Below are 13,447 nucleotides of genomic sequence, written 5' to 3' on the forward strand. Positions count from 1 at the left end.
AATACATATGGGGACCATGTTATCCTCCTGTTTTCTTCTGTATCATTTTGCTGTGCCTTAATTATGACTAGTTTGGGATGTTTGCTTTGTCCTGAGCGCATGCTGAAGCTGGTTTTAAAAGGATGCATGTGAAACAGTTTTAAAATGACTGGTATTCACGTGGGATGGAATCACCAGAACCAGACATAGATGTATCAGTTGGCACAGAGGAATAGTTAGGAATTCATCTTTTTCTTACATGTCTTTGTACTGCATTAACTATACAAAAGTTACAATTTCTACCCACTATTGCTTACCTTTTAAGAGTCCTGCAAGCTGTTCTGGAGGGAGTTTAAATGGAATCGATATGAGAAATAGTGCTAATTCATTTTTTATACATGGAAATCAATGAAAAGTTAGTTAAAATGCAACATGAATTCACCAAAAATCAGTCATGCTAGATTAATCTGATATTTTACTTGATGACATAGCCACCTTTATTTAAACAAAGTAAATGAAGTGGATCTCGTGTGCCGCCATTATAATAAAGTATTTGATACAGTGTTGCAGGAGAAATTCATTAATTGAGGACACTTATTAGTCCAATAATTGTCCAAAGATGGTATAGTACCTATACCATCTATGAATACATCACAGGGAAAAACACCACAGAGAGAAAGGAGCTATTTCAGCTAAAGAGTAATGTTGTCCCAAGAATAGGTAGGAATAAACTCATCGTGAAATGTAGTTAGCCTGGAAAGCAGAAGAAAGCTCCCGACTGCTTAAGAAGTGAGACCCTGGAAAACACTTTCCAAGAAGAGCTCTGTGGGAGATATCCGACTGTGGTGGAGCTGCTTTGCTTACGAGAAGGACCCAATAACATCCTCCTGAGTGCTGCAGTATTTCACACTGGGATACAGTGTCAGGAAAGTTTCTCAAGGGGGTATTGAACCCTCCACATGCCAATCATCTAAAATTAGGTGTTCGGATGGTAACCTGCTCCCTTCTGCACTTGTGCAGCCTGTTCGATCTGTGGTGCCATTGCTGCAGAGGAAGATGAAGAGAAGATCAAAGAGAAGCTGGTTTGTGACATTGTGATTTTTTAAAAGCTATATGAACACTACAGGTTTTTTGAAGCAGTTGTTCCCAGCGTCGTTTTATCAAGCATAGGCTGTCCCTTGAGGCCAGACACCATGCATTTATTACTCTCACAGGGATATGTTCAGATAACGAAGGTGATGCTGCTCTCCCCTGAAGTGTGCAGGCTGCAGGTCTACCCAAGGGCTCAGTCCATGGCCACCAACAGGCAACTCAACGCAGCGCAGCACGGCAGCTGTGGCTCACCTTGCACCCCACCATGGTGGTCACGGCTCCCCTGCAGAACCAGGGCAGACGCATAAATTAACGTAGCAATATGCTCTTCTAATACAGCTCCATTTCCTGTGGTATGGAAGCTATTTTAGGTAGCTATATATTACCCTACATACCACAATCCATAGAGTATGTTTAAATTCTGTTTACCCTGAGTAGACAACTGGTGCCACCAAAGGAAGTAAGGATAGGAAGCAAAGCGAAAACTAGTAATAATTCGGGGTGGGGAAGGCCTACATCATTGATCTAGCTGGTTGACAGCAGTTAATCTAAGTAAATATTGTAATTTATTACCTGAATTTTAAAGGAGTGGAACATCCTTATCTCCTATGGCCACAGATCCATTTGTGGATGCTGAGCACTTCAGAACCACAGAAGTGTTTATGTGTTTATTCAGGAAAGCCGATAGGTTATGGCTCATATAATAAATATATGCCAGCCCTTTCATTTTTTTTATTTTATATTTAGTTTTGGAGGATATCTGTGCTTCCTCACTATCTCCAGTGAAAGGATGGTGTATTTGGTGTATAGATTGTTTTTCTTTCACCTGCTCATGAACTTGGCTCCTTCCCCCCAAACTAACAAAAAACATTGTTAGTTTTGTGCTTTCTTTTTTCCCCCAGCTCTCCTTTCTTCCCCTCCCCAAGGGATTCAGTGTATTAGAATTAGAAAAGATAAGAATCCATATAAATGGAGGTAAGTTAAAGAGAGTGAAATCTTTTTAACTGTAAGCTGATGCTTTAAGCCTTTGAGTGCCATCTTAGAGAAAAATAGCTCTAATCAGTTGATTCTTTTTTCCTTTTCAACAATTAACTGGTAGGGGCAGAAAAAAAGGGTATTCCCGTACTCTTAAAATGCAGGAGGATTTTCTGCTGCTGTCTTTCACTCTGCTCATTTCTCCTTGTTTTCCTTGATCTGTCACTTGTATGTTCTATTAGGGAAGCTGGTTTTCTGCCAGTCTGAAAAACTGAAGAGAGTTAAATGGTATCCAAATGATTTATTAGCACTTCTCTAGAAGTAATTTGCAGTATGATGTGAAATATACAAAGAAAATGTACCAGTTGGTAGCGTATCCACAGATCGAAAGGAAGTGAACATGATAGTGTAATTTTCATACCTAAATTTTGATCAATAGAGGAACAGATTAGGCAGATAGTGATAAAGTGCCCTGTAGCCTAGCCATCAGAAGAGTAACCACTCTTGTCTGTTTTCGTATGTGAAAAGGGATTAATGCTACAATATGAAGAGTCAGGGTGTACCAGCAGCTCCTTGCCAAGCTGCATTGACCAGGCACAGGCTAGAATCAAACTGAGTGATCCTTGAAGGCAACATTAAATGTGGCACGTTGTGATCAAAACAAACTTATCCGAAAAAGACTAAATTCTTGACTTCATTAATTATGTTATTAATTATGTTATTAATTATTATTAATTATTCAGTGGGGGGTTTACTATCAACAACAGTAAAACTTTGTTTACCACCAGATAAGTCTTTGACACAGGCCACAAAACCAGACCTGTTTGTTTGCTGCTCATTTTGTTTGAATTGTTTTATGGTAGCTTAGTATGTGTCAACTCCTCTAGTTATACACAACTTGAAATTAACCCTTTCCAAGCATTCCAGAGAAGAATATCTGCCTCTCATTTAGTATGTGATGACAACTACTGGGACCCAGTTAAAATTTTGTGCTGGTGAATTTACATGGTTTATCATGACCAGACAGATTTTGTTTTCTGCCTTCCTGCATCTTGCTCATTGCGTTGAAGCTTTTGGACAGGACGTATTCTACAAAAGCTTTGCATCAGGAGATCTGCATGGACAAGCAGTTGACTTCAATTGTTAAAAAGTTGTGTATAGGACTAATACCTTTTCAACTGCGCTGGAAGAGCCTTGGCGCCCACACTGCTGTCTCTGGGGCCCAGATAAACAGGTCTGTGTGATATCACACGCACAAGTCTCTTGGAAGACCTCTCAAAGCAGCGTGTTTGTAGTTCGTCACACCACCTCATTTACAAGGCACAGACCTCATGGAAATTGTGTCCCTTTTCAGTTCAGGAAAAAACACTGTACACCTTTAGGAGTCACGTGGGCAGAGAGGGGAATATAATTAGAGAAAGAAAGGGTGTGATGGCTCAATAGGCAGCTCCAAATAAAAAGAAATGTCTTTATATTTGTAAGCAATGTAGTGAATGTGTGAGTAGTGAAGTCTTCACAAGAAAAAATATCCTTTTGGTATCCAGACAAAGCAGTCAGCTCTGTAATAATTTTGTAGTAACTGTACAGTGGCATTGGAAAAATCAATATGAGACATCAAAGCAATATGATCTTCTTTCATAAAAGACCATCATAACACGTGTTTCATTCCCAGTGCAAGAGACGGTCTTCATCAACAGTATGTCGAATGTTTATGTTTGCTGCTGTGTGAAGGTATTCAAACCCTTTGCAAACACCAATTCATTATGCGTCACACCTGGCTAATAATAAAAAATTCTTAATGCATTTTACAAACAGTAAAACAACGGAGAGGCAGACCAGCTCCCAGCTACCTGGGAAATGACTGGAAGCATTGAGAGGGGAATCCGGCCATTCTGACAAGAGTGTCTCTCTCTGCTTTCCAAAACCGAGTGGTACCAAATTTCTTTGTAACCCTGAATTTATCCTGGGCTCACAATACTTTAGCAGACTTCAGCTGAAGTAATTTTCACAATCTGCTCTCCTTCCATCTGCTAGAAAGATTCATCTGGCAATTACCCCAGGCTGTGGATTTTTTTCTCGTTCATTATCTTCTTCAATGATCTACCAAGGTCACTTCTTGAATCTGTTCCCTCAGGAAATGTGGCCCTCTTTCCCAAGGTCTTCCCACATGTCTGGGGTCTCCAGTGATGGTGTTTTGCCTACTGGAATTGGTGATTGCCCTGAAAACTAGAGAAAGGAAGCACTGCAGAGTATGTTGAGACCTAAGCAGGGGCTGGATTAGATGAGTCTAGAGGCCTCTTCCCATCCAGCTTTAATTCTGTGGTTCTTTTAATAGGCAGCTGGACTGGAACAGGGAATATTTGCCTTTCTTGTTGGATATTGGTACAGAAAGGAAGCCAAGGTTGGAGGGAGGGAGGCACAGCCTTATGAAGTAGTGGCTAACAGAAGGTGGTCCTCCAGAATACCCAGGGAGTGAATCATTGGGAGGCAAGGAGCAAACAGATGGTTTATACAGACGGGGAAGTGGGGAGAGCGAAAACTGAGTCTCCCCGCAAAACTATAGAGTCTGCTTTAATAGCCAAAAATACTACAGAGTTTCTTCACAACTAGGCTCAGCTCCTTGTCAACCTGCCGTGACCCATACAACTCTGTATTTATGTGCAAGGGTGTTAGCAGCAAGCGCTCACTCCTGTTTGCATGTTTACGTTTAGCAAGGTTTTTGATTTTTTGTAAAAATAAGCAAGAAAACAGGTTGTTTTGTGGTAAAGCGGTAGCTTTAACTGATGAGATGAACTGTTCCGATTTTATTTGTTTTCAGATTTGTTATTTCATTTTTAACCTTCAACAGATTTAATCAGGACTGCAATTGAGTAACCAGTGCTTTCTTCCAGCTGCTGCTTAGTTGAGTTCATTGAAGTAAAAAGCTCTGGTACATTTAACTCACATAGCTGCCTTTCACTTTAAATATTGATGTTAAGTGCATTTCTTCTGAATCTGAATTAATCTCAACGTTAGACCTGTGTAATTGGAGACATGTGGTAACAAAGTGCTAGCCATTAGAGCAGCGCAATAAATATTCCCTGCAGCCTCCGGACCATCATTTCCCCTGCTCCCTCCTGCAACTGAAATTTCTTTTTTCCTTCCTTCCTTCCTTCTTTCCCTCTTAGACACTGCATCTGAATTTCTTGCCTTCGGGTTTCTTGGCCCCGTGCAGCCACGGTGCATTTGCAGATCTTTCTGTGATATCGTGGCGGGTGGGAACTACAGTCCTCGTCTTCCCGTGGAGTCATTGACCAAGCAGTTGCTTATATCTGTGCCATCTGCATCAGCAGTGTCAAGCCCGTTTCCGCCAAAACAAATGAGCTGTAGGAGTCATCATTAGCGCTGTTAAATTAGATTTATTGTAACAACAAAGTAACATGAGCAAGTGTAAGTGAACATTAGGTACTTACTCTGAAGGTAAGCTCTTTCAGAAATCGTGAGGAGGGTTTAGTACAATACGTACCATTGCTGCTGCTGCCCTGGGAAGCAGCGTTCTCTGCTCCTCATCCCCACTGTATCTGAACACTTTTTTCAGGGCTAAGGCTCTAATAGGTCAGAATTACTTTGAAAACGGTGCTTGAGCTCCGGTGTCATTTTGGCAGTTTTAAAAATTCTCCCCCATCATGTTTCTCTCTAAAAGACGAGCTGCTTTCCTCCAGCTCTACCGGCCAGCTCTTCTCACTCTACCAGCCAGCAGGGGTTAACACATTTGTGTTTTCCAAATCTTATGTATATTTTTCAGCCATACACACTTTTAAAAAGTGTTTTTTCCTTGTTTCTACTATGTTTTATTACCTTGAGGCAATTTGTTACTAATGCAGATTAATCCTTCAATTAATTATAGTCAATTAGTTATCTGGCTTCTAAACCTCTCCTCTGCCCTCCTCCCAAAACTAGCATAACAGTTTCATGGTTACAGTTTTCTTATGTTTTCTTACATTTTTCCCACGGTGTGGCTATATTTAATCTGGGAAAAGGGAAGAGTCAGGCTGCGGGGCAGTCTGACACAGGTTTTGGCAATGAAGGGATCCTTTTTTGCATAAATGTGCTTCCTGAGAGCAGTGAGGTTACTTGTGAGATAAGATACAAAAACTACATAAGGGTTGCAGAGTCTGTCCTGCCGTAACAGGTATTTAATTATAGAAACACATATTTATTAGTAGGTACTTATTATAGTAGAAGAGATCCAAACGATTCTCCTTACCCTCAGTGGACATTGTCCTCCTTTGTTCTTGGTGTCTTGGTGTTTGGTGATGCATAACCTTCATCATCCCTTGGTCAGAGGAACCAGCTGCCACTCGTACCCCCATGAAACGCTGTGGCAGGAGCTGCATGAAAGACCTGGTACTGAACCCATATCAGGCGAGCTTCTTTGGCTGGGTTTTTCTGGTTTGGGTTTTTTTTTTTTTTTTTGGTTACAAATGTGAAATTCCTGTCAAATTTAGTGAAAGCATTCATCTGTTTCAAAGGAACCATAACTGATTGATGTTTTCCTGTGTGAGTTGGGCAAGTAATTGATGATGATTGCTGAGTTTTGCTTTGAGATTTGGGTTCAGCTAAATATGACACTTGCAAAATTCATCACTAAATACAGACAGGGGAACCAAAGCGGGAGAGAAAAAAGCACGCTCAAATGCCTTGAGAACATGGGGTTTGTGCATGTTTCTCCTGCAAAGTATAGCAGCGGTATCTCTAGGCGGTGCAAATACACAATCAAAAAGGTGGTTTGACTCAAGCTAAAAAGATGGGGAGTGGCATGTTGAACCCATTTTCCTTGCACCAGAGTCCATGCCAAACATCTAAGAACAGCCATACCCGTTCAGACTAAGGGTCCCCCCAGCTGAATATCTCATCTCCAGCATTGGCCATAAAATGGTTGCTGGAGGAAACAGCGTATATGAGACTTCTTCCCAAACATACCAAACCTTGACCCCAATTATCAGTGTAAACGGCTTATAACAAGACTCTTGAACAAAATAGTCATGTCGATCCTTCATGTTCTGCATAATCCAGACTTGCCGTGTCATTTTTTTTCTGAGGTATAGCTTGTTGGGCCGTTTCTCTTCCTCCAGTTTTCAGTTGTGTTAGAAATAGAAGGTGGGTGTGGTGTCGATCAGCTATGCAGACCGTCTCAATGCTCATTTGATTTACCATTTTGTTGTTACTCCACAGTTTGAGATGCTGACGGGATCGTTACCCTTCCAGGGAAAAGACAGAAAGGAGACAATGGCACTCATTCTCAAGTGAGTACCAAACCTGCTTTCCTTGCTCTGACTATGAGTTAACTGTACCCTCTGGGCAGCCTGTAGCTCCCAAGTATATGAAAGGTAGAGAATAATAATGTGGTTTTTAAAGCTGTGTAAGGCATGAATCTGGTAAGGCACGCACAGCTGATGCCTGCGTGTGGGTCTAAAATTGCCTTCAGAATAAATAGTAGGAAGTGAATTACTGAGAGGGCCTTACAAAAGACATGTATCCTATTTTCTGTAATACAGAATGTCATTACTCGCACAAAAGTGGGAACAGTCACATTTCTGCAGGATTTGTTGTTGCCAAGTTTCAAATCTTTTCCTTTGCAAATTTCCCATTCATTTAATGTTAAGTGCACACATCAGTATTTGAAGCTTGTCTTCATCTTTATACGTTTTTTCTCTGTAGCAGTGAATTGCCAAGGGGAAAGTTTTATTTTCTTTAATCAATATGTGGGTTAGTATCATTATTTTCATTAAGTTGTGTTTGTTTGTTTAAATTCCTCTGGATTCCCCAATTTATTCCAGCAAGCTAAAAAAGTGAAAAAAAATCTGTAGGAAAATGACCTTAGGTTGCAAAAGGTGTTATAAGATTCATTAGGTCTACTGTACCTTTAGTGAAGCCAGCGGTAACACCTTCTTTAACTCCAGCAGAAACAAGATCAGGTCCTCAATCTGTATTGCGTTATGCTTAGGTAGCCTTTGGTCACCAAATTCATGTGTGTCTGCCCGTCCTGACTACTACAATTCCATTTTTAAAACCACAGTGGGATGGAGAAAATTTTTGAGAAATCTATTTTCTTTTCAAGTGTTGTGTTCTTTCAGAGCCAAGCTGGGAATGCCACAGTTCTTGAGCGTAGAAGCCCAGAGCCTGCTGCGAGCCCTCTTCAAAAGGAACCCCTCCAACAGATTAGGTACGCGCGCGCGCGTTTGATCGGGGCATTTGTTATGTGCGCTCTGCCGTGTCAAGTGGTGATCGTTTCTCTCGGTGCATCTTCCCTGATAGTTACCCTCTTCATTATGTGGCATTTTGCGTTCTTTCCCAGAGTGCGCTGAACCTTGAGCGTTACTAGAGAAATTTGCAAAGGGCACAGGGAATCCATTGGAATCTAAAACACGATATTAGCTTGTATTTTATTTTTTCAGTGAAGAGGTAGAGTAAACCACCGGCGTTTATGAAAAGTTTAAGATAACTGCTGCATATGATAATATACAGAACTGAGAAACAGGTATCTTTTTAATTCTGTATAATTTAGCTGCAAATCTGAGGTTGGGACCAAAAGGGAGTAGAATTTCTCTCTCCCATTCTCAAATACATTTAAATGCTGTCTCGTTCTGTTTGCTGGGAGCATTTTCACAGTAGGCGTTCTTCTTTATTACCCTAAATGCATTATCTCCTTTCTTACTACTGTGTTTTCACCCTTTGTTAATGATCCTATTTAAATTGTGATAAACTAGAAGCATGTATTGGGTCACGTGTCTTACGCCATACCTTTGCCTGGGAGTTTTATTAAGAAATTCATTGCATTTGGTGGGGTCATGGACAATGCCTGGTCCATGATTTTTATTGCAAATTTGGTCTTTGTTGTTATGTGGAAAAATAAGAGCAGTCATATCAAATGAATGATATGAAGATAATAGCACCGTATTGTTTTTCATTTAAAAATCATATCTAGTTCTGTGAAAAACTTTGGAGGTTTCTTTTTATTCTGCATTTTGGATGAACAGGGGAAGAATTTGCTTTTAAAGGAAAGGGACAAACCCTTCCTTCGTACCTCTGTTGGGTTTTTTGTGACCTTGGGAGCAGGAATTGACCTGAGGAGCAGGAATTTAATCCTTTGATTCTGTAAACTGTATCACAAGAAGAGAGCTGATGGGTCATATTTAAGTATGTGGTCAACTGTCATTGCCATCCATGGGAGTTTTGGCAGCTAATAAATGACTTGTCTTTTAGAGAATGGTATATACTGGTTAAATATTGAGGCTTGTGAAAAAAAAGTCCTGTGGACAAGGACAGTGTGGAGCAGGCTGCCTCTCGCTGCGACCGCTGGGGAGAGCAGGAGCCCAGAGCCCTTGCTCCACGAAGGGACCAGGGACAACCCGGCCTCCCGCAGGGCTGGGTGGGAATGGGGAGCTAGTCCCTCAGCACGCTGCTGTGGCCCCTCTCCTCCTAGGGGAGACACCTGCAGAGCCCGCAGAAGGAATGCCCTCCCATAGGTTTTACCTCTTGACCTAAATAGTAGCTTGTGGAGTCTGATACGCTCTAGAGATAGTAGTGGAAAAACACATTTTCTCAGCAGGTTTCAATTGCTCTCAAGCAATTTGCTTGACGTTAGAGAAAATTAGAGTCTTGGGATTTCTAGGTTTAATCTATGTTCGGAAAAACAAGATGCTGCAGCAAATATAAACTTTTCCCCGCTCCCCCCACTCTGTTCCTTTCTGCTGTTTCCTCCCTGTCTCTTGGTTTTGTTCTGCTCTGCTCATTTTGTGGCTTCCCACAAGCTGCTATCCATCCAAAATGGGGCTCCAGTGAAATCAGCAGGAGTTTCTGGATACCGATCCTTAAATGAAAAGCTACTTACCAAAATAAGCGAAGTTGCTTAGTTTTAGGCATGACAGTTCTAGCCACCATACGTCTCCCTTTTAATAATGGGGAATTGTTAAGGGTCAGGGTTTTAAACCTGAGGTTTATTGAAATACTGGGAAGGCTGGGAGAGAGGAGGAGATTATTTATAACGCAAACATCCAAGGAAATAAAATCTAAAAAAGTAACAGAAAAATGGATCTTAACATTTCAGGGATAGCGGTGGAAAGCTTCTGAAGGCTCTCGCTGTTTTAACTGATTGAGAATCAGCACAAAGGACGATGAAAACAGACTTGTTGGTAATGAAAGAAGGAATACTTAAATGGTTGGCCTAAATACTGAACAGAAGTCAGTAGATAAAAGGACTGCTTCAACTTTGTGGATTTTAGCTTTTTCTGGGAAAGGAATAATAGTCTGAAGTTAAAAGAAAAGTAGGCTTAGACATCCTGTTTTGAAAAATCTTTGGAAAATTAATGAAGCACCCTAAAATAAATTAATCATATTATGGATCAAACACTTCTTTTCAGCCATTGTTTCAGAAGTTTGCAAATCTGGAAAGTGTTTGTATTTACTTCCAAAGTGGTTTTAACATTGGCAAGATGAAAGATGCTGAGCTTCGAAAATCATTTTATCCTGACTACCATCTTGCTTTTTGCGATTTGATTTTGATATCTTAACAAATAGAAGTAAAGATTGATGATGTATTTTAAATTTTGCTTTGAAACTTTTAAGTTTTGGATTATTAATGGAAAAAAATATTAGAGTTGAAGGGAGATACTCAGACAAGGCGGAGAAGGAATTTAGTAATCCAGTTTACCTGATTCTATTTTTAAGTCTGGTGCCTGTATTAATGCTTTAGGAAAAAAAAAAATTAAGGAATGGAAAGTCTGCCTTCCTTTGGCATCCTTTCTTATGGGTGTGTTCTGTACTTTTCTGAGCCTATACATTTTGCTGTACGAATAGTCTGCATAGTGCTGCTTTGGTATTATTGCTCTGATTAAATACAACAAATTTCGTATTATGGATGAACATAATTTTAAATTCTTAAAAGAAAGTAACCGGAATACCCAGGCAAGCAAGGAGTAAGCATCTCAGAAAGGAAATTGTACTATGAAGGTGCTAGTTCATTCCATTTCCAGGAACTTAGGCAAGGGTCTAATTCTTACTTATCCTAAGGCCTGGGTCTACTCAGGTAGGTAAATGAATGTAAAGAGCATTTCAGGAATTCCCTACACTGCTGAGCAATGTAAAGGTTCTAGTCCTTATAATTGAGAAGCTTGGTCAAGAAAGTATAGAGTAGAAGCATGCGCCAGTAGATTCAGAGTAGTAGCCAAAGAAATCGTTATTACTCCCTTATCCCATGTTCTCAGAGAAGATAATTTCTGCTTTGGCACATAGAAAACTTTGGTTTTCAGTTTTATAAGATGATGAGTTTTTAAAACAAGTGTCCCCTTTGTCAGAGTGACTGTACATCTTTCTTGTAAACCTTAGGAACACGTTTCAAAAAATTTAGCCCACTAAAAAGATTCTGAAGCTGTGGAGACACTAAAATTTTATGATCTGAAACTAAAAATCTGGAAACTCTTTCTGCTCATTTTGGATATCCAAATAATCAACTTTCAAATTTCATAGGTCTCCCTTTTTCCCCTTAATATATTCCACGGCTCAGATTGTCCATAATGATTCGACAATCAAAACCGATTACAAATAAAACATTCTACTGTTACTGCTTGTAGACACTTTTATTACAGGCATAAAACAATCTTAGATAATCAGGTTCTCGCTTATTAACATGAGGCTGCTTTTGTATGAATCCTTGCACTCTATAATGTGTTTAAACTGGCAATTTGATTTGAAAGCATTATTTATCTTCTCAGACCCTCATGGGACTGGATAGCATGTAGGAATATTTGCAGGCAATAGGTTTGATTGTGCTGATTATATCTTTACAGATATTCTTTACAGTTTGATTACTAAATTGAAGTTAAAGTGAAGAAGTTCATGTGGTGTGCCATCGTGTGCTGCACTTCCACAGTTTGCTAAATACCCATCTCTAGGCCAAAATGTCCATCCCCATGAAACAGGACTTTCCAGTTATGACTTCTCCAGTGCTTCTCTTTTCTCTGTGAAAGCACATCTCTTATTAGTACCGCTTTAGATTTGCAAATGGTACGTGAATGGCCGAGCAAATCCAGAGAGACTCCGCCATGACCACTGAGCACCAATGCCCATCCTCTCCCATGGACTTCTGCAGTGGGGTCAGGGTTGCCCCTCCGGGCTACCAGAGCTGTCCCTTAACACACCCTTGAGGCACCTCCCTCCTCCAGTTGAGGAGAGGACCAGGCCACAAGCTGCTGCCTGCAGCCACAGCACACAGCCCAAGAGGGAGGCATGAGCTATGCCAGTAGGTCTCATAGTGGGGAAGATCAGGGAATAAAAACTGCAGGAAGCACTGAACCTTCTCCATGGTGTAAAATCGGTTGCTGGGAATTGGAAGTCTTTCACTTTTTGCAAAATTAGGCTATTACCATCCTAAATCTCTTTAATACATTAAGCTAACTAGAGATGGAGTCAAGCCCTGGCACTCCTAGCAACATATTCCTTCAGTGCCCAGAGCTCTGAGGTGGCTCCAAGTGGGAAATGCCAATTTTTCAGACAAACGTCTGTCAACTGCGTGCTACATTCCTTACTGCACACTGCAGTCCCCCATTAAGAGAAGTAGCTATCGGTGGCCTTTTTCCTTGGTCCTGGTTCCTGTGTTTTTGTGGAAAAAAGAGTAACAGTAGCAAAAAGTATGGCTTTCAAATAGATTGTCTGAAAAAGGCAGGGCATTCCCATCACACAATGATCTATCTATCCATAAGCCAACAACAGAGGGAAAAGGGAAACAGCGGGGAAGGGACAGAGCAGAGAAGATTGAATCCATTAGCAGTTATACTCAGTCTAGGGAATGCTACGAGTACCTTACAGGTCTGTAGCATTTATCCCAGCCCTTCCAAATCAGTTTGGCACTTGGGTTTCATCCTTATGTAGCAAAGAACATCTTCTGCCCGTTACGTTTCCAGTCACCGCCACTGAACACAAAACATTTTTCACAGATACTTCTTCTCTGAAGAGTTGCTTAATGTAATTCTCTTCATGTTTCTGTTGGCAATGCTAAAATCAGAAGCAATCTGCCAAGGGAATCTAGTGCAGACTTTAGACTGTGCGTTGAAAAAACATGCTAGGGAAGATGTAGAACAGGTCTTGTTGCTATCTAAGTCTCAGTATTTTCTTATTCAGTACCCATGGGCCATAAACAACTGCCTAGGGAAGAGTAAGAATAGGGTAAGCATCTGTGATACTTCACCCGGATTGTCTCCCAGTCTACACCTGCTCTAAGGTCAAGTAAGGGGTTTCCCGAACCTCTTGTGGTTTGTCGATTAAGTAATCTTCAACAGATTTCTCTTCAACATACTTTTCTGGCCTCCCCCTGAACCCATATAAATATGGGTTAAAATATGGTTAAAATATAAATATTTTGCAT

The 13,447-nt window shown here is 40.7% G+C and overlaps 1 protein-coding gene across 5 annotated transcripts in view; it reads left to right on the forward strand.

Annotated features, from left to right (window-relative positions):
- The window catches only part of RPS6KA2 (ribosomal protein S6 kinase A2), a 315,972-nt gene that overhangs the window by 249,474 nt on the left and 53,051 nt on the right, over positions 1-13,447 (forward strand). For all 5 annotated transcript variants that reach the window (XM_063329165.1, XM_063329167.1, XM_063329164.1 and 2 more), the window contains 2 exons: positions 7,261-7,331; positions 8,163-8,251. In XM_063329165.1, the coding sequence (XP_063185235.1) occupies positions 7,261-7,331; positions 8,163-8,251 (160 nt within the window). The remainder of the gene's footprint in view (positions 1-7,260; positions 7,332-8,162; positions 8,252-13,447) is intronic.

Source organism: Chroicocephalus ridibundus, chromosome 3 (assembly GCF_963924245.1).
Source record: "Chroicocephalus ridibundus chromosome 3, bChrRid1.1, whole genome shotgun sequence".
Taxonomy (NCBI): Eukaryota; Metazoa; Chordata; class Aves; order Charadriiformes; family Laridae; genus Chroicocephalus; species Chroicocephalus ridibundus.